General features: G+C 38.2%; 1 protein-coding gene across 1 annotated transcript in view; it reads left to right on the top strand.

Moving 5' to 3' along the window:
• The window catches only part of TRAF3IP1 (TRAF3 interacting protein 1), a gene marked incomplete at its 3' end in the record, with an annotated part of 41,559 nt that overhangs the window by 707 nt on the left and 13,450 nt on the right, over positions 1–27,402 (top strand). The window contains exons 2-13 of the mRNA XM_080347052.1: positions 210–278; positions 4,472–4,633; positions 6,400–6,540; positions 6,715–7,182; positions 8,377–8,454; positions 15,389–15,464; positions 20,516–20,614; positions 24,538–24,628; positions 25,331–25,414; positions 26,051–26,171; positions 26,318–26,354; positions 27,226–27,302. Coding sequence (XP_080203178.1) covers positions 210–278; positions 4,472–4,633; positions 6,400–6,540; positions 6,715–7,182; positions 8,377–8,454; positions 15,389–15,464; positions 20,516–20,614; positions 24,538–24,628; positions 25,331–25,414; positions 26,051–26,171; positions 26,318–26,354; positions 27,226–27,302 — 1,503 coding nt within the window. The remainder of the gene's footprint in view (positions 1–209; positions 279–4,471; positions 4,634–6,399; positions 6,541–6,714; positions 7,183–8,376; positions 8,455–15,388; positions 15,465–20,515; positions 20,615–24,537; positions 24,629–25,330; positions 25,415–26,050; positions 26,172–26,317; positions 26,355–27,225; positions 27,303–27,402) is intronic.

The following is a 27,402-nucleotide window of genomic DNA, read 5'->3' as shown; positions in this document are numbered from 1 at the left end:
GGCAGGCCTGAGCTGTAAGCAAGGATTAAGTGTCCTTGTTCTATCAGAGACACAGCAGAACTCTGAACCTGCTCTAGAAATAGTTTTAAATTATCTATCTATCACCTCTGAAAGCAAATAAGGCCAACAGATTTCCCATTGTCACACAAGCCTTATTGAACAGAGGCCTTCAGATATTCTTAACTTACTCTTTTTCTTCTGTTTTGAAGGTAATTAGAGTGACAGGTTTTATGAAAGGACTTTACACAGATTTTGAATTGAAATCAGAGAATGTTAAGGTGGGTATGAAGGTATGAAACGTCCTTATTTATTTAGCTGTAATGTTAGTATTCTTTGAAACTTGCCACAGGGTACTCTTGGTCTTTTCTGTGTTCAATGTCAAGGACTTGTCTTTAGTTTTGTGAAGAAGCTGTAAAAGCTGTTGCTGGTTGGTTACATTATTCATGGGGTGAACACCTATAGATTGCATTTGTGGATGTGACACAAACAAGCTGTCATGTGTAAAGAACTGTTTTTGTAAACATCTCAAAAGAGTGGGGTTTAATCTACAACCAGGTCTAGGTTTCCCAAATATTGTTGTGTTATAGATGAAAAGAATCATTATGTAGTGAAATTGCCTTCTAGTAGTTAGACATTGATAATAAATCATGAACGCTAGAAATTTACAAGCAGCTTTCTAAAGAGTCTGGTGGTCTCCCAATGGGATGTCTAGGTTCATATTTATTGCTTTATAGTAGATGTGTGTGTATACAAATATGATGTAAATATTCTTACTTAATATCCCTGGAGTTGCTGAGACATTAATCTGGTATACGCATTCCACAATGGGCTTATTACAGTATACAAAGAGCTAATTACAGCAGGAGGATGTTAATGTTATTATTGAAAACTGTTTTTCTTAAGTACAAGGGTGACTTTGGTCTCTGTTTGCTACTCTTCCATTGTCTGCTGCTCTACTGAGCTGATGCGGACTTCACCTATCGACTTGTTTGGAAACTTTGGTTGCTTATTCATGGCAAATACCACAGTGTTTTTATGTTGCTAGTTAGACAGCTACATCTGTTGGTGATTGCTCAACATAGCAACTGAAAGTACGAGGTTTGTGAGCCTGGCTTGTTGCTCGTACAGCCAGGTGCATGGGTGTTTTATGCACTTCTTGAAGCTAATTATTGATCTGTGTGTTTATTTCTGTGACTGTTGATATTGTTGTTGGGATAACTAGAAGCTAAGTTAGTTATACAATGGGTTTATTGTTTTTATTGGTACTGTCCCTATTGAAGCTTGTCCATAGTTTCTGTGTTGAAGAGCAGGTTAGCACATGCTGCCTCTTCTTTGGAGAGCACTGTGTTTTATTTGTGGGTTGAAAAAGCAGCTTTCCTAGCAACTCCTGAGTAGGTTATTGTCTGTACCTACATACTGTGATAGCTGCGAAGTCACACCAAACTTGAGTGCCTCTCTGAGAATTTCTCTCACAGTCCATAAGATCGTGGTTTTCAAGAGTTCAGGCAGAGGAGTCCAAAATGGTGTGATATGGGGGAAAACATCTCTAGCCTATGTTCCTCTGTTTGAAATACTGGTCAGGAAGGAGACTTGGCTGCCACAGCATGCCTCCTTACTGCAATTTCTGTTGGAGTTGTAGAAAATCAGGAGAGACAAAAACTGCCCACAGAGAGCTGGAGTCTGAGAGCAGCAGCTGGAGTCTGTGTTGTGAACAGTTGTATGTATTTCTATGCAAGGGTGAACTGCTTTGCGTAACTCCAGGAAATAATACTCATCTGGTGTGATGATCTGACGGTAGATGCACAGAGTTGGAAAGGGCAGGAGGCTTTCTGAAAAAAAGAAAAGGTTTGTACCCACCATGAAATAGTCCCAGTGCTGCAGTCCAGAGTCTGCTATGGGCTGGGAAAACATGGACAGTTTGCAAGCTGGCTGTGCTGTGCTGTTGCAGTTCGCGGCGTGCCTAGGCTGAAATTAGGAAAGCCCAAAGCTCGTGGTCCAGTCTCTGTGGCGGCTGGGGCTGGCTCCTGGTCTGGACATACCCCTTTCGTGCTGTGCACTGTCATGCACACATATGTGCAGCAACTGTCTTCATGTCTAGTTTCAACTCACCTCTTCCACCTGGATATAGCAATGGAGTCCTAAAGTACCCACTGTTTCTTCTCTGCTACCTTTTATGTCTCCACTGTTGGGATAACTCATATTTCATGGATAGCTGGTCGCCTCCTCCTATGTGGATGGGAGGCAGGCTGGAAGCATCCCACGAGCCAGATGTGCCCTGCAGAGCATGCACATAGACCTCACTGAGTTCTGCTTTGTTTCAGGGATGTACAGTCAAAGCAATCAATGGAAGAGAGATGTAAGGGAAATGGAAACTGCGAGGACAGCTATGTGGGGAGGTCTTCCTGCCTGCCTGTTTATCAGAAAGGTTCTTCTTGTTTGGTTTAGTAAAAAGTTGTTCTCTTATAAATGGAAAGATTTGGTATCAGGCTTGCACTTTTAATCTTCCACATCAGCTTTATATATATATATATATATATATACACAAGTAAGTCTTTATATGAAAAGTCTTGCTGCTTGGAGTAGCGGAGATATCTTTGTTTGAAAGCTACCCAGTAAAAAAAATATTTTCTTAAGCTCTGGACACTGTTTCAGATGGTTGTTTCTGTTTTGATAGAACTTTGTTTACTGGTGCCGGTAGGAGCACTGGATTTCTCATTGGGTTCTTGAGGATTTCTTATATGGACAGAACACATTGATAATGTAACTGCTGAAAATGATGAGGATGCAGGAGAAAATTTTGGATCTTTATTTGAAAACTTGTTTGGTTTAGAATAGTGTCCTGTCTCCTTCCCTAAATTAAGAGATTGCATATGTCCTTGGAAGGATGGATAATTACTTTAATAGAAGGTTGCAGTATTTCCTTCTTTCCTTTTTTATTTTTGAATGCAGGGAGCACTGGTGAGGGTGAAGTGCTCCTGATGTTAACGGAGACAATCTGAAAATCCCAGTTCTGTGGCAGTTCTTTGTTTTAATCCTTTTGGAAGAGTCAAAGATGGGAAGAACGTCGACTCCAGAGACTGTCTTCCCATGCGTTGCACTATCATTTACGTGTTTGCAGCAGAACCTGGTTCTTGTTTATAGAGGGTGGCTCTGGGACTTGAGATGACACATGAACAGCTCTATGCAGCTCTGGTACCACAGGGGTAGATGATGCTCCCAAATGTCCTGTAAAGAGTGTTGGCCTTGCTCAGCTGAGGAAACACTGGCTTCTGTTGCTTTCCTATGTACATCTGTTGAATTAGATCTGTGTCGTTCCGAATCTGTGCACCTGAGATACTCCGACAGTGCAAAATCAGGTGTTTTACTGGATAGTAACAACTGCTCCTTTTCTGAATTAACTGAAATGGCAGTGGTCCACTTTTCAGTTATCAGTTTGAGTGCTGTAGTTTATATTCTTTTGAACCAGTGCCTATTAGAACATGTATGCAGAGTTCTTTTCACATGGGTTTACTTTATAACAGGTGAGTAGAATACTTTATCTCCACTCATGACTGTAAAGGATGAGTGAATAGACTTCTGTGCTGGGCCTGGTAATATTCCTTGAATTTTATTATGTTTTATTAATGAACCCCCCTTTTTTACCCCCTGAATATTCTGCAGCTGCAGAGGCTTCACACCATGATTTCATTCTCTGGGCCAGGAACTCTACAATAAAATTTTACTGGGTGGGGGTTGGTTTATTTTGTCTTTATTTTTTTCTTATAATTTTGCATAATCACCAACAGGCATCATCTCTACTGAAGGGCACTTGAGGAAAGTTGTTTGTAAAGTATAATTATAAAACTAAAACACATCTGGTAATTGCAGAGATAAAAATACGTGCCTGTATCCCTTTCCCACCATCTTTCATATGTTTTCTTTAGTCACTGTTAAGTGTAGTTTGTAAACTATGTGTACAAATATGTAAAGCCCTCAATTTAGACTCTCTCATAACTTTGTGACTTTTGTGCTGAAAAATGTTCAGGGCAGGAACTGTCCTGAGTAATATCTGCTATAACAGTCCTGTTACAATTCTTTAGTGATTCTTTTGTTAATGCTTGCAATAATTTCTTAAACAAAACTTTATCTCCTTTACCATGTAATGCTTGAAAATAGAGTGCCAAGGGTCTTACAGCAGTCTTAAAATGCAATGGAGCTGTGATAAACATATTAAAAAGACAAAGTTATACTTTCATTTTGGTTATTGCAGTTCAATGCTCATCCATTATCAAAAATTTAATTTCTTAATAAAAAATTAATAGCTAATTAGAAATCTGGGCCAGCCCTCTTTCCTGACCTTACAAACCATGTGCTGCTCTTGTACAGATGCTTTCTGCAACTATTCCTCTCATCAGATTTTTTTCCAGTCTTTAAGTGGCGTGTGGAGTTATTTTGAAGTCTCAGTATTCTTTCTGAATTGCTCTTTTACCAGGATAAAGATGCCAAAATCAGCTTCCTTCGGAAGGCAATTGATGCTGTTGTAATGGTAACAGGAGAGCCACTGTCAGTGAAACCAGAGCGTGTTGTGGCCGGACACGAACCTGAAAAAACCAATGAATTTCTTCAAGCAATTGGGAAGTGTTGCTTAAATAAAGTAGGACATTACTATATGTATTTTGTACACATAGTGATTTATTATCAGGGCTTATTTGTAACAAACTTCATTGACACTCATCTGCTGTTTTTAGTTACACAAGATACACATTGGGTCACCTCCATAATAAAAACTGATAGATGCTGTATGACCCTTAGCAGAGTTTGAGCCAGATCTCCCTTCAAATATGTTCTGGATATTTTAGTGCTTTTAATGTATACTGTTTTTTATTTTTCACCTTATTTATTGGTCGTTTAATAACATTTATTAGGTTTGAAGAACAATATGAAGCTTCAGAACTTTTAAAACTTTGGGGTGCAGACAAATTAATTATATGACCAGATGCTGCCACCTTTGACTTTATTTTTAGAATTTAAGTCAGATTTCTTAATTCTGTAATGAAAGTAATTTTTCCAATATGCTGCCTTTTTATTTTTTTCTAAATTTTTATTTTATTCAATGTGGAAATGCAGCAAAAAAGAAATGTGATAACCTGTTAAAAATAACTGCAGGGGCTGTTCTTAAAATAATTGTTGCATTCTTAAAATAATTGTTGCATTAAGAGTAATGAGGAGTATTTGCATATAGGTATTACAGAGATTTTTGAAATACAAATGTATTATCTAAACCCCTTGAATTAGTAAGTGTGAAGAAATAGTGTATAATTAACTGTGAAATACTACAGTGCTTACAGACTGTCTGCAAGTTTAGTTTGGATTATTTTTGTCTGATAATCTACTAATAGAATTTTATGTTATTTTGTTTTAATTCACTGAGTGCTGTGAGCATCTTAATTATTAATTGCTTGAGATCAGGAAGTTGATAAACATATGCACAGAGATTGGACGAGTTTGAAAATGTGCTTGATGGAACAGTGTTGTAGAATGTTGTGATGAGATTTAATATCCAGAGGATACAGTCTGCCCATTTAAGCCAAGATAATTATCACCTTGGCTTTTGTTGTGAAACGCAAGCTTGATGTGCATTGGGAATGAGATTTCCTTCAGTCTCTAGCTTGATACTTTTAGTGCTGTGCTGAGAACACGGCTTAGAGTTACTTAGTTCAGGCAAGTGTTGCTGGTGTGCAGAAGTTAGTCTCCAAATTCATAGTTTTGTATTTACATAGTTTTTGTATTTACAAACCAGGAGAGAATCAGGAGTCAACCCCCAGGGCAATATCAGTTTTAGTGATCTAAAAGCTGTTCCTGTTTCAGGAAGAATTCCTTGGCAAGGTGATTTTTTTTTTCCTTTTTTTTTGGTTAATATAGTCAAAGTCTTTGCCACTTGGACATGAAAACATGATGTTAACTTTCTGTTTAAATGATCTAATTAATAATTGCTCATCATCTTAGCAAATAAACTAGGTGCAGAAACTGAGCACTAACTGCAGCTTATTGGAAGTCATTCTTAATGTAGTTTTCTTTAGTGACTGTTGCTGATTGAGCAAATATTAGGTGGAACTGGAGTGACCTAAAAGTGGATGCAAATACAACATAGTGTGGTTTTCAGAGTGTTTAACCAATTTAGGAGTTATGGTATAAGGTTTTGACTCCCATTTACATTACCGTTTTGAAAAAAATTTGGTTTGTTGCAAAGAGATTTATTATTGTGCTATAATACATAAAACCACCATATATTTATATAGTTCTGGCACATACGGTCAAATTGTTACAAGAATTACAAGGAGGTATTGATTACAGAGACAGGAAGGAGGTATTTAGTAAAATAATTTACTCATTTCTATAAAGTTTTTCTATTCCTTGCAGTTGTCCAGTGATGCTGCTGTAAAAAAGATCTTAGCTGGGGAAAGAGCTGATGCTAAAGGGAAACCTCCATCCTCTAAATCTCGAGATAAAGAAAGCAGAGGATCCAAACCAGAAGAACAAAAGCGCCATAAGGATAAAGAGGTAGGCATCTGCAACTTTTGTGTGGGGTACAAGGGCTACTGCTCTTTATGGTTTATTTTGCTGTCGTTTTGTTTGGTTGGTTTTTTTGGCTTGGATTTTTTACTGTGGAAAGTAACTACGTGATAAGATTTGCCATGTACTGGAATGAATTTTTAGCTTTTATTTTCTGTTTAGGGTAGAGGAGACATTGAGATTAAAGACAGAAGTTCAAGCAGAGACAGAAAACCCAAAGAAGATTTGAAAGAGAGTGAAGAAAGAGAAAAGGAAAGTGATAAACAGAAGGATAATGAAGACAGGCACAAAGACCCTGAAAAAGACACCTTTAAGGAAGGTGGAAAACAAGAAAGGGAAAGAAGCAAAAGCAGAACAACCAAGCAAGGAAGAGAAACAGAAAACAACAAGGGAAAAGGAGACATAGAACGAGATGATCTCAAGCGTGATAAAGGACGGGAAAGGGAGAAAAAAGATGAAGCAGGAAGAGAAAAGGACTCACTGAAAGGAAGAGACAAAGAAAAGGCTAGGGACAGAGAACGAGAGAAAGACAGAGAGAGAGGAAAAGATCGGGAAAGGGAGAGACAAAGGGAAAGAGAAAAAGATGGGGAGCATTTAAGAGAACATGGAAAGGATAAAGCAGAGAAAAAGGTAATTGAAATCTTATTTCAGAGAACAGTAATGTTTGGCATGCTGTGGTATGGACTGAATGTTTGTTATAGTGAACTTGCATATTTGTAATCTCTGCTCATTTAACAATTAAGTACTTTCTTTAACAGCAATTATGCTCATGAAGTGAAAGTGCCGGTGTGGATTTGATCTGGTAAGAGTGTGACTGAGGCTGTGTGTATAACTTCATGTCTCTGTCATTATATACCTTGACTTGAGCCATCAGACTCATCTGACTGTGTTTCCTAAAGACCTGATCAGAAGTTTCTTTTCTGCACACCTCATGTCTGAATCCTTCTGATCACAACACATTACTTTTGGCAGAGAGGGGTAGCAGTGACTGTTGGAACTGTGTACTTACATCCTCATGTGTCTTCCCAGTAATGCATGGTGGTGTTGCAGCTGTAGCCAGATTTTAGATAAGACGGGGCTGAAGAGGGTTCCTTGGGGCAATAATTAGTCATTAACATCTCTCTTGAGCTTACTTCTGTAGCGGGACACACAGGATGGAATTGTATGTCTGTATTTCTTTTTTTTCTGGCTTTGTAGATGAAGCTGCTTGCTTTCAGCTTGATTTTTATTTATTATGTTTTTTTTCCTGTTGGGAAGCCCATCTAGGTTCTTGCAAGGGTGCTCTATTTGCAGTGGACTCTGCACATCACGTTGCATCTTTGAGAAGGAACACATTCACCATTTCCCCATACTTCAGATCTTCTCAGTGTGAAGTCCTAAGCTGCCTCAAGAGCCGTCACTTCATTGCTTTTCATATTGTTCTTTTTATCTTCTCTCTTCCTCCATTGAGTATTTCCTGTTCTCCTTTTCTCTTCTGTGCTTGTTCATGGTGGAAATTTGGAACTAATGGACATCAAAGGTGCTTCTGTGAGGGGGTAGTGGTTTAATTTTGTTAGATATGAGAAAGCACTTCTGTCAGTACCTGTCTGCTGACCTTAAGGATTCTTACTTTCTGGTATTACTCAGAAAGAACAACGTTAAACCGTTGATTTTGCTTGGTCAGTCACCTGTGCAGGTGAGTCGAGGTGAAGAGGGCAGGTAGGTGGATAAGAACAGCGTTGTGAAGTCCTCAGTTCTACTTCATGCTAATTTCCACTTTCACGTTATTCAGGTAAGCAGCTCCTTCTCAGCACACTGAATCTAAAGCAGTTAATTTCTTGTCAGTCAGCAGATGCTGAGGAATCCTCGCGTAGAAGAACGCAGAAGCCCACTAAAGACAGCAAGTGCCAGCCAGATAATGAGGTTAGTAGTACAGAAGATCTGGGAAGGTGAATATTGAAAGTGTTGCATTTTAGAATGATTTGGGAGGCTGCACGGAAGGAACGCAGGATTGAAAGGTAGGTAGTTGACAAGTTTTAGGGCTGTAAAATAGATGCTTGCCTGGTTTTATTTATTTATAAATTTAGCTGAGCTTGGGCAAAAAACCATCTACTTGGTTTACTTCATTTTCCAGATTTTAGTTCTGTGTATTGATATGTTGGGTACTTCAGGGAAAAAAAACAGTTATTTGTTCAAATTTTCTTTCTATTCCTCTGAATCTTTCCTGGAAAGCTGTTAGGATTATTTTTTATTTGTACTTTAACAGAAGTTACTGTTTTGGCAAGAAAACGAGTCCGGTGTTGTGTCTGGGCCTACATTTTGCAGCTGGATGATGGAAGGGTAGAATAGCAACTCACTGATTTCCTCTGAACAGGAGCTGTTGCTTGTGATACCATTGTGTCTGCATCTGCTGCTTCTTGATGACCTGAGGCAATTTGGGGAGTTATGAAGCCATATGGCTAAATGTTTAAAGAGCGAGGCGTCAATAAATTAACCTAAAGCAGCTCAGGGTAGGAAAAAATAGGCAGGATCCCAAGTCTAGCAGGAGTCTCTGCTGAGAGCCTATGGGCCACTGACATCATTGTGTCTTCTACATGAGATGACAAATTTATAGCTATCCTTTGACTGAAATCCAACCAAACTTTTTAAATTATTGGCACTTGGAGGGAGAGCTTATAAAACAGTTTTTAGCCTGAAGCAAACGTTCATGGCCAAGTTAAACTTCCTGCAAATTTGGTCTCTAATGGAAATTCTGAGCCTCATCCCAAACTATCGTCGTGCTCTTGGGCACCACAATAATACATTGGGGCAGTAAAGTTTCATTTCCCGTCTTAAGTGCTTTTGGGAGTGATTCCAAGGCATATGGGTTTATTACCTTAAATCTAGGTGACATGCTTTTCCTTTGCTTGCTTGCATAACAGTAGGCGCTGCTTAGTTTTTAGGTGATGAAAACACACACTTTAGACCGGTGCATGACAAATGGACGTCTTCTTAAAACTGTGCCAGAGAGGAATGAAATGTAAATGTTCCCAATGAATTTTTAGAGCTGGAGAGCTAAGATGGCTCCACAAAGTGATTTAGAGGAAATTCCAGCATTAAATGAATTCTGATGGATTGGGCTTGATCATCCTATCCTCACAGTAGTTTCGCAGCAGGGTAATGCCTTTATTTCCAGGGATTTACCCTGATTTAAACTCCTGTAACTCCATTTAAGTCACATGGCAGAGAAACAAGTGTATTAAAAAGAAGGGAAACAGTTTGTGTCTTTATGCACCTGGAGAGTATTGAATCGTAGTTTGTAGTCTCTGCTGCATAATTAATAAATCTTCCTCATCTGTCTTTAGCTTTTTGAAAATATAATACAAGCGAAACAATTGCAGGAGCCCCTCTCAAGCAATGGCTGATATGCCGGTACCGAACATGTCACCCACTCTTTTCTGCCCTGAGGATTAACCTCCTCTTGTTTACTGGTTTGTTCCTGTCACGCTCACTTGCCGCCTTACCCTGGCTCCTCGTCCCACTCTGGGTTTTTATCCTCGCTCTCATAGCCACAGCTTCCCTTTCTTTCCAAGCCTAGTCTTATGTAGCTTCATGCTGTTATGAGCTATTTGTCTTCCACTTGGTTTTTATCTTCCTTCTTTCATATTTGAATTAGGCTCTTTCTTCAGACACACTGCTTGGCAGCATAAGGACATAGAAACAGTGTGGGGGGGAAAAAGCAGTGGGGAAATGGGAACTTTTATTTCTTTGAGATGTCTGTGGAATTTCAGGCTGAATGGCTGCTATGCTGCATTTACTTTAGAGAAAAAATTAATTTAGCGCTTTTTTTTTCCCCATATCCTACATGTGCAGCAAAGCTGTCACTTAAAGCTTAGTTCCTGGCTTTGCTCCTGTGATATTAGGAGTCTAAATAAGATTCTATCCATATTCATGCAAGCCTTAATTTTCTTGCTGCTAATTATCAGAGGCTAGCTTTAAAATGCTACTTAAATTTTGACAGGTTGACCTTTTTTTTTTTCCTAAATGTATTTTCTTGGTACCACAGAAACTCTCTATGTTACCCAGCATGTAATAATCATCACATGAGTATTTATAATTTTCTGGAACTAAAAGAAAGCGAATATTAGTCGGAATTAAGAAGAGACATTTGGCTTACACATGGCCATCAGAAGAAGGCTCCTTGCTGCTTCAAGGCTACTGTTTGTGATCAGAGCGATTTGTATTCTGTTAGCTCTCAGTCCATCTCAAGCAAAAGTCTAGTTTAAAATGGAAGCGTTGTAACATGACTGACTGACCTCCTAAGTAATAAAGATAACGTTGTCTTTTGACAAAAGGTGATCGAGGTCATAGAGCTTCTGAGCGTATGGTGCTGTTTATATGAAAGTGGCTGCAGAACAGGTATGTCATTTACCCCTCAGGCCAAACACATTGGAAAAGTCTCTTCTATTTTACAGATGGCTGCCGAAACTCTTGGCTGAAGCTTTTTCTAATATCCTGTCACTTCTGGCCACTTCTCTAATGACTTTTATTTTTGCCTACAAACTGTATTGCTCTGGAACTGGTCACTTGAATCAGCATCTAAGTCATATCTAATAAACTTCTATTTCTGTTGCAACTCATCTCAACTGTATAATGAAACAACTACTAGATGAAAAAAAGACATAACTGCCCCAGAAGCAGCAGGAGAGAATTGTTATGTGGAAATCTACTGGATGTGCCTCTGATGTTTTTGTTCCAGTGCTGTGAATGACCCTCTCTTTTTGGTGTCAGTTATTCATCACTGGCTCATGTAACAGAAACCTGTCATTAAAACTTAGACTTTAAAAAGTGGGATTTTTCTAACAGTTCTTTTTGCATTTGAAAGGTTTTAATTAGCAGAAGCTAACACCAATAAAAACACTTTGTGAGCCTTCAGTTGAGGAGAAGGTAATTGATCAATATTTTCCTAATAAGTTTTATTACTACAGCAAAGTGACCTTAGCAAATAGACATCTTGCCTTGTTGCTGTTGCACACTAATAAATTATGCCTGTTAATAATGATAGCCATTTTAGGAATAAATACTGGGAACAAAGTTTGAGGGAAAGAGCAAAGACAGTTTTTGAGGGATATGTAGCTTGCAGTAAAAGCATTACCAATGAGCTGTGTTTATTTGCTGAGGAATAGGCTGTTGTACAATATTTAAAAGTGTATTTGTGCATATAGTTTTATTTATGTAAAACATCTAATATTTATATACGTAGTATTTACATTACACATGGAAATATAGCTCTGGGCACTGTGGATGTAATTAAAAGCCATCCAAAACATTGTGGAGAGATAGAATCATGGAATCATTTCAGTTGGAAGAGACCCTCAGGATCATTGAGTCCAGCCATAGATGATTGAGTTATATTCCTGTTCACAGACTTAGTTATTTTTTTATTTTTAGTGAACTATTGATGCATCTGATGAATTAAAGGGGGAAAATACCAGTGGCTTATTTATGTAATGAGTTGTCCCCTCTCTTGTTTGGATAGGAGTGCTTTTTCTGCTTTTTGACTGCCGATACATGGAGCTGCCGTGGCTAGGGGAGATGTGTGTTGAGCATGTACAGAATTCGTTATGAGAGCAGTATAAAAGTCACTGATAGCAACTGTTCATGGCATCTAATAAATAGACAGGGTGGTTGTTGCATGGAAAGGGGAAGGAATTGGCAGTTTGGCAGGTTGTCTTTTCAGAGCATATTTCTCTTTTTGACCTCCTGAAACATAAGAAATCGTTGTTTTCTTCTATCTTAAATTAAAAGTCAACCTATTTAAAGTTTAATAATAAGGACAAAGCAGTAGTTTGGATGGTTCACAGCAGGCTGCTGTATCCTCTCCAAGTAGAAACATAATTACTCAAAACTGGGAAATGTTCATACATCTAAGATTCCACTTTAATATGTTTTTTCCAGGATGGTGTGAGATGAAGTGTAAGATTTTGTTTTAATGGCTCCAGTGACTGCTTTTCAAAGTCTTGGAGCCTATGAATGTTTAAGAAGAAAAACGACCTATTTTATCTCCCTTTGGAAAGACTCAAATCATAAATATTGTGGGATTTATGTTTTTGTGTGCTACCATAGTGATTAAATTTTAGCTTTTACTTTGCACCTGTTGCCAGTGTGCACATGTGGCTCTACAAAAATGTTAAGCAGTGTTTGTAGTCACTACCTGACATAAATAAATGACTGAATCCACTCCTCCAGAAGCCTCAGCACCTATTCTCAACTCCTTCCCCACCTGTGCTAATAATTACATCACCCCAAGAGCTGCTGAAGTCTGAGTGAACCAGATGTGGCCTGTGGGCCTGTAGAGCCAGACTCTGATGGTATGTAAGCTTTACTTTTGCTCCTTGCATAGTGTTGTGATTGTGAAAGATGGTAGTAATTAAGATGAACCGAGATTAAAATTAACTACTTGAATATTATCTATGCATTTTGGACTTCTATCTGTTTTTCTTTCTAATATGCCAGCCTTCTCTAAAGAGTGAAGCAAAAGCATTAGTAGCTCTGGTTGTGGGTCAAATAATAATTGTAATAAACCAGTGAAGACAGTGGAAGTGAAAACTAGTTCATGACAAAGCAGGACTGTGTACAGGCCATTCAGCTAGATTTTTACAGAGCATAGGATGTGGGGCTTGCTTTTGGCTGATCAAATACCTTGAAATTCTGAGCACAACTGTTATATGACATTCATGGAGGTGAAGGAGATGTAGTTTCTAAAGGACCTAAACTAACTGTTGAAGCCGACTCTAGTGTAGACTTCGGATTAAACATCTCCAAACAGTTAAGTTTTTCAGTTGCATACCGTGATTATCTGTTGTTACGGAGCATTTCCCCTTTGTTTGTCAAGAACTTTGGTTGAGCTCATGGTGCATTATAGCATATAGAAAAGCAACATTTGCCTTCAAAGCAAACTTATCACCATGTTCCTGACATGCCAGCTTAATTCCTGTCCTTCCTGTAGCTGTGTCTCCAGCACCAGTGGGTACGTTATTATAAGCTTGTAGAGGTGGGATGTTTCTCTTGCATGTGCACCTAAAGTAGTTGGAGTAAAAATACATACCAACATCCTATGTTTTTAAACATCTTGTAGTGCTATTTTCCATTACGACATATATGGTCCATTGTCCAGTATGCGAGATATTATGGAAAATGAATGTTTTACATGGTGTAATTTGACAATTTTCTCTTGCAGGCTGATGGAACATATAATTTTAACATTTGCATAGAAATGGAAGAATTTGTAATTCTCATTTATGTTATCAATATAGTCAGTAGGGCTGCCAATAAATCTTGGATGTAAACTGCATGGACTATTAATTAATGCAAACTACAAAAAGTAGATAAGGAGGAAATCCTGTGAGGTGCTAAACATATTTCGAGATTTTTGCTGAGATGCAGAGATGTGTTATAGGGATAGAAAGCACAGAAACATAAAATGGTATTTATAATCACCTATACTTCATCTATTGTGTGCAGAGGTGGTTGCTTCCTTGTTAGAAACAAATGTTGCTAAAAAAATCAGGGAGTTAGGTAAAAGGGACAGGAAAGTTATCATAGAATAGAAACATAGAATTGTTTCGGTTGGAAGAGACCCTCAGGATCATTGAGTCCAACCACAACCTAACTGTAGCACTAAACTATGTCCCTAAGAACTTCATCTAAATGCCTTTTAGACACATGCAGGGATGGTGACTCAACCACTTCCCTGGGCAGGCAGTTCTAAGTTACTAGAAGCACGAATGGCTTGTTGGAAGCTACTAGTTTATTAGTATGTACACCTGCTCCTTCTGCTGGCCAAGGTTGGTGTAAGGGGATGGGCTGACTCCTTCCCACCTTGATCCCGTACCCAGGAGCATTGGTGGGCTGGCAGGAGCCCTCCTTTACACCTTGCACCTTCTCTAGAGGCATTTGGGCCTTGGCTGTGCAGCAGGTAGTAGTAAATGTGTAGTGTACCGTGCCTGTAGCAGTGGCAGCTCTCACAGACTTGCCCTTCCACAACACGGTGCCTTTGTAGAAAGTGTTGGCAGTCAGGTGTACTTGGCTTCAGGCACTGTAAGCTATATCCAGAGAAAACAAAATCATTCTTGTGTATGCTCACCTGCTTTAATTTCCTGGCCTCTCCGAATCATTTTCGGCCTAAGGTCAAAGTCCTTAGAAGTGGCGTGAATTTTCCTCCAGTTTGATCTTTGCCACTTTTGAACTCTCATCGTCCTTCCTGTAACAGTCACATATTCAGGTCGTTCGTTTCTTGTTTGCTGGACTTTCTGGCAGGACCCATTTCTCAGTTCTTCCATGACCTTTGTCCAGGAAAACTGCCACTTAACTAAAGGACTGTGCAGGTCTAGTGGCATAGTTTTTTAGTCTTTGCTTCTAGTTTGGAATGAAATTTAAAAAAACTTCTCAGAAGGTTGAAGAGGAGCTATGTAGCTGATGCAGCTGAAACATATGGGTGATCATAAGCATCTTATTCCTTTCGGTAGCTCACTGGTAACTGAGCTTTGTGTCCCAAGACCAGAAGTGGCAGCATAGGTGCTCCACAGGTTTCACAAGATTGCTCGGCCTTGAATAATTTTGGTTCACATTTGGAAGTTGTTTTTACAAGAATGAAATCTAATCATATAGGTTCATTTAAAAGAAAATAGCTAGCCTGTATCCAGAAAAAATACCTGCGGACTTTGAGGAAAATAGACTTGACATAGTCTTATATGTGTGGGTCAGTTTTGTAAGTGAATATTTTTTATGTATAATATGTGTAGATAGAAAGCAACACATATAGGTAAAGTTTATATATAAATATATACATTTGTGGGCTTTTCTTTTTTTTTTTTAGAGTGAAAGTCCTGCAGGAATATCAAGGCAGCCTTCAACAAAAGGATCAAGGCAACATGCCAGACCCGGAGGAGAAGGTAACTAGAGGGAGGATATTATTTCTATTAAATATGCTGGAGGATTATTGAATAGGAATAGCATAAATACTTAAATATCCGTGTTTATTATTTTCAGTGCTTGTTTTATACTCCCATTCTGCATTTATGAATCCAATAGGCAATTTTTCTGCATGGGTTTGGTACATAGAAAGTGCTACTAGGTTCAGTTTGCTCCCATCCCACATGCACAACTGCAGATGTAAATTCGGCCTGCTCTTGATATGTATTTTCTCTCTGAGTGCCCCTTTTTTAGATCGTCTACAACTATTTATTTTTCTGTTCTTTTCCCAAGAACTGTTTCTTTGCTTCATCATCTAGCAAGTTCAGACAGATATGTCTTCCAAAATTTTGGGAGGCTTTTTTATCCCTTTCACTGAGGATTAGTGTAGAGTATGTCTGCATTGATAAAATTATTGCACGTTACCTTTACATAAAGTCACAGGTAAAGGTTTGTTAAATGTTTACTGTAGAGCAGTATTTTTGTTTTAGTATGACTTAAGATACGTTGTTTACCGTTGTTTTAATAAGATGAAAGACACTTGTGTGTATCCTTTAGGGATAAATCGTACAGCCATGAACCCTGAATTTATAACTTCTTCACTTACTAATACTTAAGAAGAGTTCTCTTCCTGAATTTGGCTAGGGAATCCAAACTTCATTTATTTTCTGATCTCTTCAATTGTTTCTCAAGGATCTGAAGTCTTAGTGTTTGGTGTTTAGAAGTTTTGGGTTTATAAATGAAGAAATTATATTTGTCAAAAAAAAATGACCAAAAGGCTCATTCCCTGAGATTAACTGGATACTGGCCAGTGCAAAAAGAAATTTCACGGGATATTTGTTTGCTAAGCGATATATTAAGCCATCCACATTTGTGTAAACTTTCTGGGGTTTCTTTGGTGCAAAGGTGGTGGGGTGAATTCAAGATTAGCCAAAACCTTTCTGAGTGATTTCCATGGCTTGGGACATTTACAGTACTGCAAGAGTAAGCTGGAGAACATGTGAAGATAAGGTGTTAAGCAGAACCTCTGGCATTTGATGACTAGAGAAGATTTCTCAGAGTATTGAAACAGTGGCACATGTTTGTAGATCTTTGACTTTCTCCGATGTCTATCGTTAGAGCTGGGGTCAGCTGTGTTGCACCTGGGCTGGTGTTAGGAGCTTGTGATTTGGGTTGTAACAGGAAGGAATCCTGTCCCATGTCACCTTCTACAGCAGCTCAGCCGTGTGTAAGGAACCAGGCCCTTTGGCATTTCTGCTGAGAGTGCTAGGGAAGAAAGGCCAGATATTGATGTGTTATCGAGGAATTATCAGGAGGAAAAGAGGATCTGTAAAGGGCCCGTCTCTTTGTGCTGGGCAGGAGCTGTGCCTGGTTGCCCCTGATGGGTGTGTGGTGTCAGGACTCCAGGCTGAATCCTGGCTGTGCTGGTCTAGACAGCAGACAAGGAGGTAGTTCTGGAGTCATCTTGTCCTTATGTCAGTGCTAGATTTGTCCAGGCTGTCACTTGTGATAAGAGATCTGTGGTATCCGTGCTTGCCCAGTAGGAGGTGGATTGATGTAAACTGTAATTGTATTGATTACAGGCCATTTTACCAACCTTTGGATGGTAACCTCTTCTGAGTCTTTGTTGACTGGAGCTATTTAGCAAACGGTATAATCATCAATAAACATTCCTTCTCATCTGCCTTGCACCTGCATTAGTCATTTCTCCTCGTCCCTTTAGGCAAAACTGAAGTGAAGATTTTAGTCCTGGAATAGTTTTGACTGAGTATAACAGACAGTTGTTCTAGGCTTTACAAATAAGTAAATAATTTTATTTTAGCTGTTAATGTATTTCATTGCAATTGCTTATGTCACCAGCTTTTAAAAGTACTGTATTTGCATACTAAATGGAAACTAGATTCTCTTCAGAATATCCCAAGTACTTACTACTTTCACATCAGGAAGAAAGGAATCTAAACTTATTACTGCTAGTCCTTTGTGTAGGAAGGCCAATAGGAGACTGGAGAAACACATAGGTAAGGAATAAAACCAGCTGCTAACCAGAGCTCATGTGATGACAGTACAACTGCAAGACCTGCTTATTTACTTTGATTCAAGTTTTCTGTCAATGATTTTGTGCCCTGGGAGATGATATTTTATTTTTAGTGAAGAAGCGAATATGCATAAGTCAGTTTAACATATCAGTTCAGAAGATACAATAACACCTGTGAATTGATACCTGTTAAATAGCTAATTCTGACTAAAGACGTACTGTTTAGACTAATGAAGCACGAAGATCTTAATACACTCAATCTGCCAATGTCACTATTTTTAATCTATATAAAGAGATTCTGTGTTGCTGTATCATCACAAGCACCTATGGGTTTTTTTTTTGGTTTGTGTTTTAGTAGGTTTCCAAGTGTCTGAAGCAAAATACTGAAGTTATATCAGACTTTGGGTAGTGTTTTCATATCAACCAATAGCCATGTTTTCAAAAGGGCTTTGGGGAAAAAAATAAAAGAACATTTAGATACCTTAAATACTTTGAGAAAGGTCTGGCACTTTGGACATGAACGTCTGTTGACTTAGGGGCTTAATTCAAGTTGGTGCTTGAAAATTGAAAATTTTATGTCACATCTCATGTACTTATGTGCTGTGAGGTTTTAATAATTTTGTAGATGAAAAATACCATCTGGATTCCATTAAATGTAGTCTTATTTTACTACTTAGTGATCCTTAGCTGATCCTATAATTTTTTTATTTCCCAAGATTTGAATATTTGTTTTATAGCCTGAACTAGCACTGAACTACAGTGACCAGACATGCCCCATTTTATAGGAACATCCCTTCTTTAAAATCAGGATCCAGTTTTTCTGATAAATGAAATCTGGTTAACGACTTATCCTGTGTTTTGGTTTTAGGGTAAATATTTTAATATACTCATCTTTTCATGATGCAGCAGGTCAGCACACTCAAATTTCAGTTTAACTCTGTGAGAAATACTTTTGGGCATTAGCCCTCAGCAGAGCTGCAATAGGTGAGTAAGGCTGCTCCAGTAAGTCATCCAGAACGTACTAAAAACCTTCTGGAGTGATGTGGATGCCTGTTGCACAGTCGTTTCTGTAGTTATTGTTGACAACAATCAGAGCTTCCTATGTTTTCTTGTATTAACTGTAATAAACGCACAACAAGAGAACACACAAGGGCTAGTGTCACAACTGAACATGTAATAAAGAAAACAACTGGTGAATGGAGTTAAGCAAAACCAGGTATTTTTATTATCCTAGTAATGAAAACAAGTTATACCAACATTTGCTTACCTCCAGTACAAACAAGTTCCTAACGGTATTGGAGCAAATGTGTGGTTTCTTTTTTCTCCTAATATAGTTAATGTTACATTTATTACTACTCAGGCAAAGACTGCTTTTATAGTTGCAACATGCCTTGCAGCAAAACTTGGATCATGGAATAGAGACCATTTTTGATAATTTAAAAGCTGATTGCTAAATAGAACATGATTTTATTTTAAAGTTGCATTTGGTCTTAATGGCGATCTGAACAGGTTTCCTTTCAGACATTGAATTAGTTTCTAAATGAAAATGATGGAGTAAACTGCTTCTCTTTCCACTGTTGGTTTGGCTTTTCTGCTGAGCTCCAGAGCTTCTGGGTAGCTTGTAGCACTGATGGATAGGTAGGTGATGAATGTTTAAATGCTATTTCAGTTTTATTAAATGACGACTCACCTTGGCCTTAGCACAGGTAAAGTGCTTCTTGACCTTTCTTTGCTGCGTGTTAATCTCCTCCTAAACTAGTAGAACTCAGTATTCCTACTGCAATGGGGGGAGTAGATCCTCTGCTATTGATTTGAAAGTGTTGGATGTTCCAACCCAAGCATTAGGCAGGGCTCTGTCTAGTAAAACTTTTCCTGTGCACTCAGATCTATTTGCTGATTTGTTCTGGTGGTGGAAACATTGCCTGAGGTGTTGTGGCTGTAGATGGGGGCCTTGGAATCCGTTCTTTACCTTTGCATTACAGTTAACCTGTTTGCAGATAAGGAGACGTGGAAATGGTGCGTTCAGTTCCTGGGTAGTGCTTCGGGTACCTCTATTTTAAGCACTTTCTGTATCTATTATCTTGCCTATTTCTGAATTTGTTCTACTTCTGTTGCGTTTTGAGGAGTCTGAGAACTGAACATATTACTCCAAGTAAAGGTGAGATGTGTGTGTATATATATATATATGTATACATAGATAGATTTAATAAGACTAAAGCTAAATATTTTACCCATTTAACTTTTCATGACCACGTGTGTTCAGTGCACTGGTATATTTTCAGGAATTATGTACAACCGGTACTGAAAAATTTCTCCATTGCGTCCCTCTGCCCTGAATGTCTCTTCTCCCTGGGCAGATAATTTAGAAATCAGATGTATACCTGAATATTTCAGCCTTCTTCTGCTGAGTGTTACTTGGCTTTTGTCAGTGTTGTCCTGTTGTAACTGGGGAAATTAATTTAAGGTAATTGGTAGATTAAATGTTCCTTCATTTCTTTACAAAAACAAAACTGTTTTAGGTAACATCAGAGGTGAATAACATTTGTGGACCAGGCGCTTCTATGGCATTACCAGCAAGTTATGGACTTCAGCTTCCAGACATCAGTTTTTCTTGCTTGAAATTTCTCAATGGCTTTAGTATGAAATGTGTTTAAAACTAAAGCCTTTGAAACAAACTGAAGTGCATTATGCATTCCAAGGAGTATATGTACAATATTGTGTATTGTAGCAATTATGAGGTAAATATTGTAACTATAGGTAAATATTTACCTTTTTAAGGTAAGTATTGTGTTGTTTCACCAGCTGTTGATAAGGAGTTAAATCAGTGGTCATGTAAAAAGTCTTTGTGAAGTTTGAATGTTATTTATTCACACTCAAGATGGTTTCTTAAACTAGGATGGCCCTTAAAGAAATAGTAACAGGTATTTAGCATGGCTTTTTATTTTAAATTTTTATTGTATCTTTGGTTTCATTTGATTATAAACTGTTTTGTTATAGGAACTGTGGAAACAAAGAACATACCAGATAGGATTTCAGAGGACAATGCTGCTAAACTGCAAGAGAAAGCTGAACCAGGACTTGCAGTAAAACAGAAAGGTGGGGAGAATAAAAACTTGACTGCCTTGGAAAGTTTAACTGGAGTGCTGTGGAGTCCAACTTGAATCCATGCAGCTAAATGATTTAAGGAGGGTGATTTACACTTAATCCAACTGCTGCCCTGTGTTTTAATCACATCTTGTGATTAATGTCCTGTTTTGAAAACTGTGTGTTCCTTGATAAAACAGTTACTTGACATTCTCTCCTTCCTTACCCTTACACAAGTTTTCAAAGAGGCCAGTGCTTACAGTGTCCTGAGGAAAATGCAGAGCTGCTGTGCCTGAATCCCTTGGTGACTTGTTCTGTGTGAGAACTGAATCATTGCACGTTGCCTTTTTGTACAAATATTTGGGAGTCTCAGTGTTTGCGTTTTACAGGATTTTAGAGGAAAATTCCATCTCTGCATTCTTGTTTCTTCATTTGTTTTTCAAGTTGTATATAGCTCCCAAGACAAAGGTTGTTCGTGAGGTATTTGTATCCAGCTATGGTATTTGTGGAGCTATAGAAGCAAAATGTAGGAGGAAGAACTGAGATTTAAGCAAAAAGCTACATTTTTGTTTTCTCCAGATCCAGATGCTTGACCTAGTTGGGACAGTGGATACCATGTATGTGGGAGGTCAAAGGCTCTTTCCCAGTCCACCTGTGGCCTTCAGGGCCTCGTAGCTGTGTCAGTCTAACGAAGTGTAGATGGTTGGCCAAGACATTTGTGTGACCTTACACAACTGGGAGAACTTCCACGCTAATTCGTCTTCATCTTTTGGAGCTGTTTTTTCTATTGGAATCTATCTGTTTTGAAATATATCTTCATATTCCTCTCTTTCTAATTTGAGTGTTTGTAAGAGGAGAACCCCAGGTTCATTATTGATTTGGGTTGGATTCTCAGGTGGTGTAAGAACCAAATATTGTATTGACTGTTCTTTATTTTCAGCTTTATTCAATAAGATGGTGTAATGTATTAGTGCATTAGTGAACCTTAATTTTCTCTAAGTTCTTATAGAAATGAAATTGTTGTTCATACACCTAATTGCTTTCATAGTTGGAATGTAGAATCAAGTGTGACAATCGATAAGAACAGTCATTGCAGATAGCTAATTTGGATGCATTTGGCCAGTAATCATAAAGAGATGAACGATCCCTTCTGCTGTGTATTTGAGTCTTCAACTGCAAATTGAAGTTGTGCAAATTTCCAAAGGAAGAATCATTTATAGGATTTTAAAAACATTGTTTACTGGATGAAATAAACTTATTTTCCTGGACCTTTTGAAGTTTCATTTCTTCATTCTGCTTCAGTCTTATATTCTGTTTCTGAGCATTGAGGCTCTGAATGTTTCCATTGTGGTGGGTTTTCCTTTTCTTTATAAATGAGGATTTGTCAGCATATCAGTTGTTCTCCCGTGGTGTCCTCCATTAGGAATCCTCACTGGCTAGTTCATGGCAGCGTCTTTAAGTATATGTTTAAAGCTTTCTGGCAAAGGAGTGTTCTGGCTGCCTCAGCTATTTGCTCATATGCCCGTGAAGTTACTTAGGTTCCACTTTCTTTAGACACGTGCACATAAATGCTAGCAAGAGATAGGCCAAGAGGAAACGGCCTCAAGTTGCACCAGGGGAGGTTTAGATTGGATGTTAGGAAAAAATTCTTCACGGAAAGGCTTGTTGGGCATTGGAGCAGGCTGCCCAGGGAAGTGGTGGAGTCACCATCTCTGGAGGTGTTTAAGAGGTGTTTAGACAAGGTTCTTGGGGACATGGTTTAGTGCCAAAGCTAGGTTATGGTTGAACTCGATGATCCTGAGGGTCTCTTCCAACCAAAATGATTCTGTGCATAAGCACTGTCTCATTTGCTTACGTAGCTGGTCCACGATACTGTTTGGTTGTGCCTTAGATTTGTCCTCCAGTGAACTCCAATGGAATTAAATGGAAACTGGGTGTTGAGACTGCTTGAAAATCACAGTCACTGCTGTTCCACAACTCCAAACCTACCTTTGGAGTCAGAGAAGAGCTGAAGATAGTTCTTCCACAAGGTTTTCAAGGGCTTAGGTGGTACCTTGTAATGTTTTTTTTAAGTAGTCCCTTCTGTGAACTGCCTCTGAATTTCCCCTGGACCTTTAATTTTCATATTTGTGGACTGTGTAAACTTACTTTGAGGAGTGAGCAGTCCCCATGCTTTAGTAGTTCTAAGTAGACTGTCATGGCTTGGCCTCTCAAATCTGTTGTACCGTTCACACATCTCATTCAACTTTCAGAAGCATCTACTTGGAGACAAATCAAGACAAATATTTTGATCCTCCAATGTCTTTTGACTTTCAAAAAAGTTTCATTTCTGATGAGTGTGTTTTGCTTGGTGACCAGAATAGTGATGTCTTTAGCAGAGAAGTGTGAGTTTGTTGGAAACTACTCCCTAATGTGTTTGTCCCTGTTCTTCTGGTCCCGGTAGCAGTTCCCAAGTAAGAGGTTGGCTATAGTTCTTGTGTTCTTCATGCCTGACTTGGTCAGATTATTATTATTAAAGAATTTGTACATCTTTTTTGAAAAATCAACATCCTTGTTATTTCCAGGTGAATTCACCAGTGACTCAGAAACAATATAGTGACAAAAGATCAGCACTGAACATACCAATGATTGTTAAAAACTTCTAATAGAAAAAAATACAGCCTTTAAATAAAGCACTTTTCTAGTTTAGGGCATTTTTTTCCTTTTATGCTATGGATTAAATAATTTTTAAACTGTAACAAAACATAATTTAGCTGTGTTTGAATGCTTTCAGTGGCCTTTATCCAAGTAGTTTGTATTTAAAATGATACCAAAATCCATCTATGAAAGTGCTTTCTGCTTTGGATTAAGTGTTTTCGGGGGAAAAAAAAAAGTAATAGTTTATGAGAACTTTATGGGTTCTAACTTGAAAATAAGCAGAACCTGTGGGGAACTGTTTGCAATATATTACAGGTAGTTATTGCAACAACTAGATTAATAAAACGTACTTTTTCCATATTCTTAATGTCAGTACATGACATTATTTCCCTCCTATTAGTTGTTGCATTTATGACTTCTGTTCATATTAAAAGTGAAAGTGATCCACAAAACTTCTCCTCAAATAACTGGATAATTGGGCCAGTAACAGTCAGTGAATGTGGAAATCTGGTATACGGGAGGGTCCCTGAAGCATCCCTTGGTTTGCTCAGTGCAGGTGTGACAGCGCTGGGCTGTGATACTGTCACCGCTCTGACATTTGGGAGATAAACTGGTCAGAGTAACTCAGTGAGAAACCTATCAACTGGGAAGCAGCGGTTAAACTGGTTCTGTCTTGATTTAAATTGCGAATGGGGTCAACACTATGGAGAACGTAATTGTGGTGGGATTACAGGACAAGCCCTCAAATCATAGAATCCTTGATGTAGAAGGGGACAGACAGACAGAGGTCAGCCAGTGCAACCCCCTGCTCAAATCTAGGTCAACTAAGAATACCCGTAGAGTAAAATAAGAAGTTAAGGTAAACAAAAGAAAGGTTAAAAAAACCCAACGTAATAGAGAATATAGATTTTTTTAAATAATATTTTTTCTTTTATGATTTTGTCTAATGAGCAACTTGAAATATTGCAGATGTTACCATGCAACTATGGAAGAACTGAGTGAGGTGATGTCATGTTCATAGATGAGGGAATTTCACAATATTAAGAAACAAAAAATAAAGTTTGAACGCCATTTCAGTGTCCCTTTTGAATTGTGAATGTTGAGAGATGTTTAAAGATGGGAAGCTCACAAGATATTTAACTTTTATATAAGCTTACAGAATTTTATTTCTAATTTTAAAAGTTTGTCATGCGATGCATTTTGTGAGCACACATTCAAGTATTGTAAGGTCAGTCATAAGAAAAGTTAGATTTGCCTTGACAGCTAAGCGAAAATTGTTTGCTTGTTTCATTTAATAGAAGGAGAAGCAGAGAACTTGGCTCCTGAGCAGGCTGCAGTATCTGAAAATGCTGAAGTACCTCATGATTTTCCACCTCAGCCCATCCAAAGGTTTGTTCCTGTCATTTGTTCTGTTTGCCTCAAACTATGATGTGTTTGGAGGTCATACAGTCAGTCCATTTGAAAACAGCAGGGAAACCTGGAACAAGACATTTCTGCTAGTGGTATCACATAATAAATATTAGCCCACATATGCTTGCCTTTATTCATTTTCATTTCCTTCTACAAAGCAAATTTTTAACATTGTGAAGTGTTTCTGACTTATTTTCTTAATCCATGAAGTGCTCCAATGTAACATTAAATATAAGGGATACATGGAGAGTCTGATGAGAAGAACATTGCATTGCATACACGCAATTGCCTTTTACATCCCAATTTACTTTTTGTTTGCCTGGCAAAGTGTAATAGTATCACTTGTGAAAATCATTTTTTTTCCATTTATTCTGCAGTGTGTCCTGTTAATGCTAAATTTGTTGTTAATGGTAAATAACTGTGCTGTACACAAGTTATTTTTTAGTGAGACAAAGCAAAAGGTGGTTCTGCACAAAATCATAATTTTTTATTTTAGGACACATTTTCTAGATTTTCCTAGACTCATACTGGTATAACAAGTATTGCAATATTGGATTGCATACTGGGGATGTTTTCAGTGTTTTTATGCTTTGGTTAATTTAATCAGCTCGTGTGTGTGTTCCTTTGGATGACACGATGCTGCTGCTTCTAGTAAATGAAAATTCCTCTTTGTAATTGCAGACGTATTCCCCGTCCTAGCAGTGCAAGACCAGCACCGCCCCGAGTAAAACGTCAAGAAAGCTCAGAGGTCTTACCTCCAGAAAGGTAAGGAATATGGGAGATGCAGAGCAGATGTTTCTAGCTCTTGTGCCCCAATATTCTCAGATCTTCTGTGCCTCACCAGCTGCTCAACAGCTGTAGGATGGATCATCCCACTCTTCACTGACTCAGAGTGGAAAATTCAAGCCTGATTTATTTATCTTATTGTTTCTGCAAATCCCGTGCATTATCTAAAAGCTGTGGTTGGTAGTCACATCTAAAAGTTCAAAAATATACGTGGTTTTTTTTGCCTTTGGGAACTCTGAAACAGATAACCATAGAGCATTAATCTAAACTGCGACTAGGAGAGATCTGTGAAACGTGCAGTGCATATCCCATGTTCAAAAAAGGCTGAAACAGCCATTTGAAACTACGGACCAAATGGCTTACATGATCTCTGATCATGTCAGTCACTGAAGTGATGTGTTTAGAAGGAAAATAGACATCCTTCTGCAAGAGAAAGATGGCAAAACTGTTTTCAGAGTTGGGCAGTGGATGGAAATGACAGAATTTGAGGTGCTTTTAGTTGGTGCTGCTTTATTTTGTGAAAGGGAGGGCACGGCTCTCTCTTCTATTCTGCATAGATCTTAATAGGTTGGGGCAGATCTTAATAGGTTTTAATTTTCATTGTTTCTCTTGCAGGAGTGGTAGTGGTAAAACAGCCCCAAATGTGATCACAGACCAGCAGGTTCCTGATGATGATGATGACCAGTTCGTGGTGGAGGCAGCACCACTACTGCCAGAAATGCCAGGAATGGAAATGGTCTGTTTGTGTTGAAAATTACAGAACCTTTTTCCATACTTTGTAATTTACCTATTTAAGTAGATTCTAGCTGAATATTTTTGAATACCTGTATATTACAGCAATGTCAACTTCTTGTAACTAAAACTCTCTTCCTGCCTGTGTAGGAGCCAGAAGTGGAGCTGGTTGAGGATGAAAAGCATGGTATGTTAGCTTTTACATATGTTTTTATATATATATATATATATATGTATATATAAATATATCATAAACCCATGGTTTTAAACAACATGCTGAACAATTAGAATGCTGAATTAAACAGCAAAATACCTCCTATGGGTAGGAGCTTGCAACTTTTGCAAGAGAAAACAGAAATAATTTATCAAATGCAGTCTTGTTTAGTTGAGAAGTATTTGCAACTGCTGTTAAGTACAGTTTTTCTATACATCTTTAAATGTCAGCAGGATTTTAAAATCTGCATAAAAGTGATAATTTTTATTTGAGGGCCAGGTACAGCTTGTCAGCTCTGAGATATGAGATGGAGTTGGCTGTTCAAGGCAAGTTAGAGAAAAGCTTTTGGAAAAATTGATGGACTGGTTCTTAACATTTTTGCTTATTTGTAACCTCAGATCTCTGATTCAGAGACTTCCGTTATGGTTACACTGGATGTAATTTCGGCAGATATACTTATCTATATCCAAAGATTCCTGGCAAACGAATGTGTATATCTGTCTATATACTTATCATATGCAGTTCTTGAATTCTTCCAAAAGAGGGGTGCAAAAGTAAAGCCTTTTTTTAATACAGCTCAGGGGCCTGGTTCTGCACCAAGACTCATTCAATAGATGATACCGATGATACAGTTTGATTTTAGAGGATGCTGGAGAAAACAGATGAAATAACAACTAGCTTGTATCTCAGTGATTTAAGTATATAACAGAATGCTGTTCCTGTTGCTCTAAAAATTGTTTACATTGAAAAAAATTAAGGAGTTGGCTTTGATTTTATTGTCCAAATGTTTAAAATTATATTTTTGTGCTGACCAACGCTGAGAAATATACTGATTTTTCAACAGGTGGGCTTGTAAAAAGAATCCTAGAAACAAAGAAAGATTATGAGGCATCACAGAAATCATCAAAGACAACAGAGAGGGTAAGATGGTAATGGCTTTCATAGACCTGTGAATATTAAATATTGTAATTGTGACCTTTTTCTCTGCCTTAAATGTGTTTTTTCCATTTATGAGCAAGCT

Source organism: Nesoenas mayeri (assembly GCF_963082525.1).
Source record: "Nesoenas mayeri genome assembly, chromosome: 6".
Taxonomy (NCBI): Eukaryota; Metazoa; Chordata; class Aves; order Columbiformes; family Columbidae; genus Nesoenas; species Nesoenas mayeri.
The sequence above is the reverse complement of the archived record's forward strand: the minus strand, read 5'-3'. Positions and strand labels throughout refer to the sequence as shown.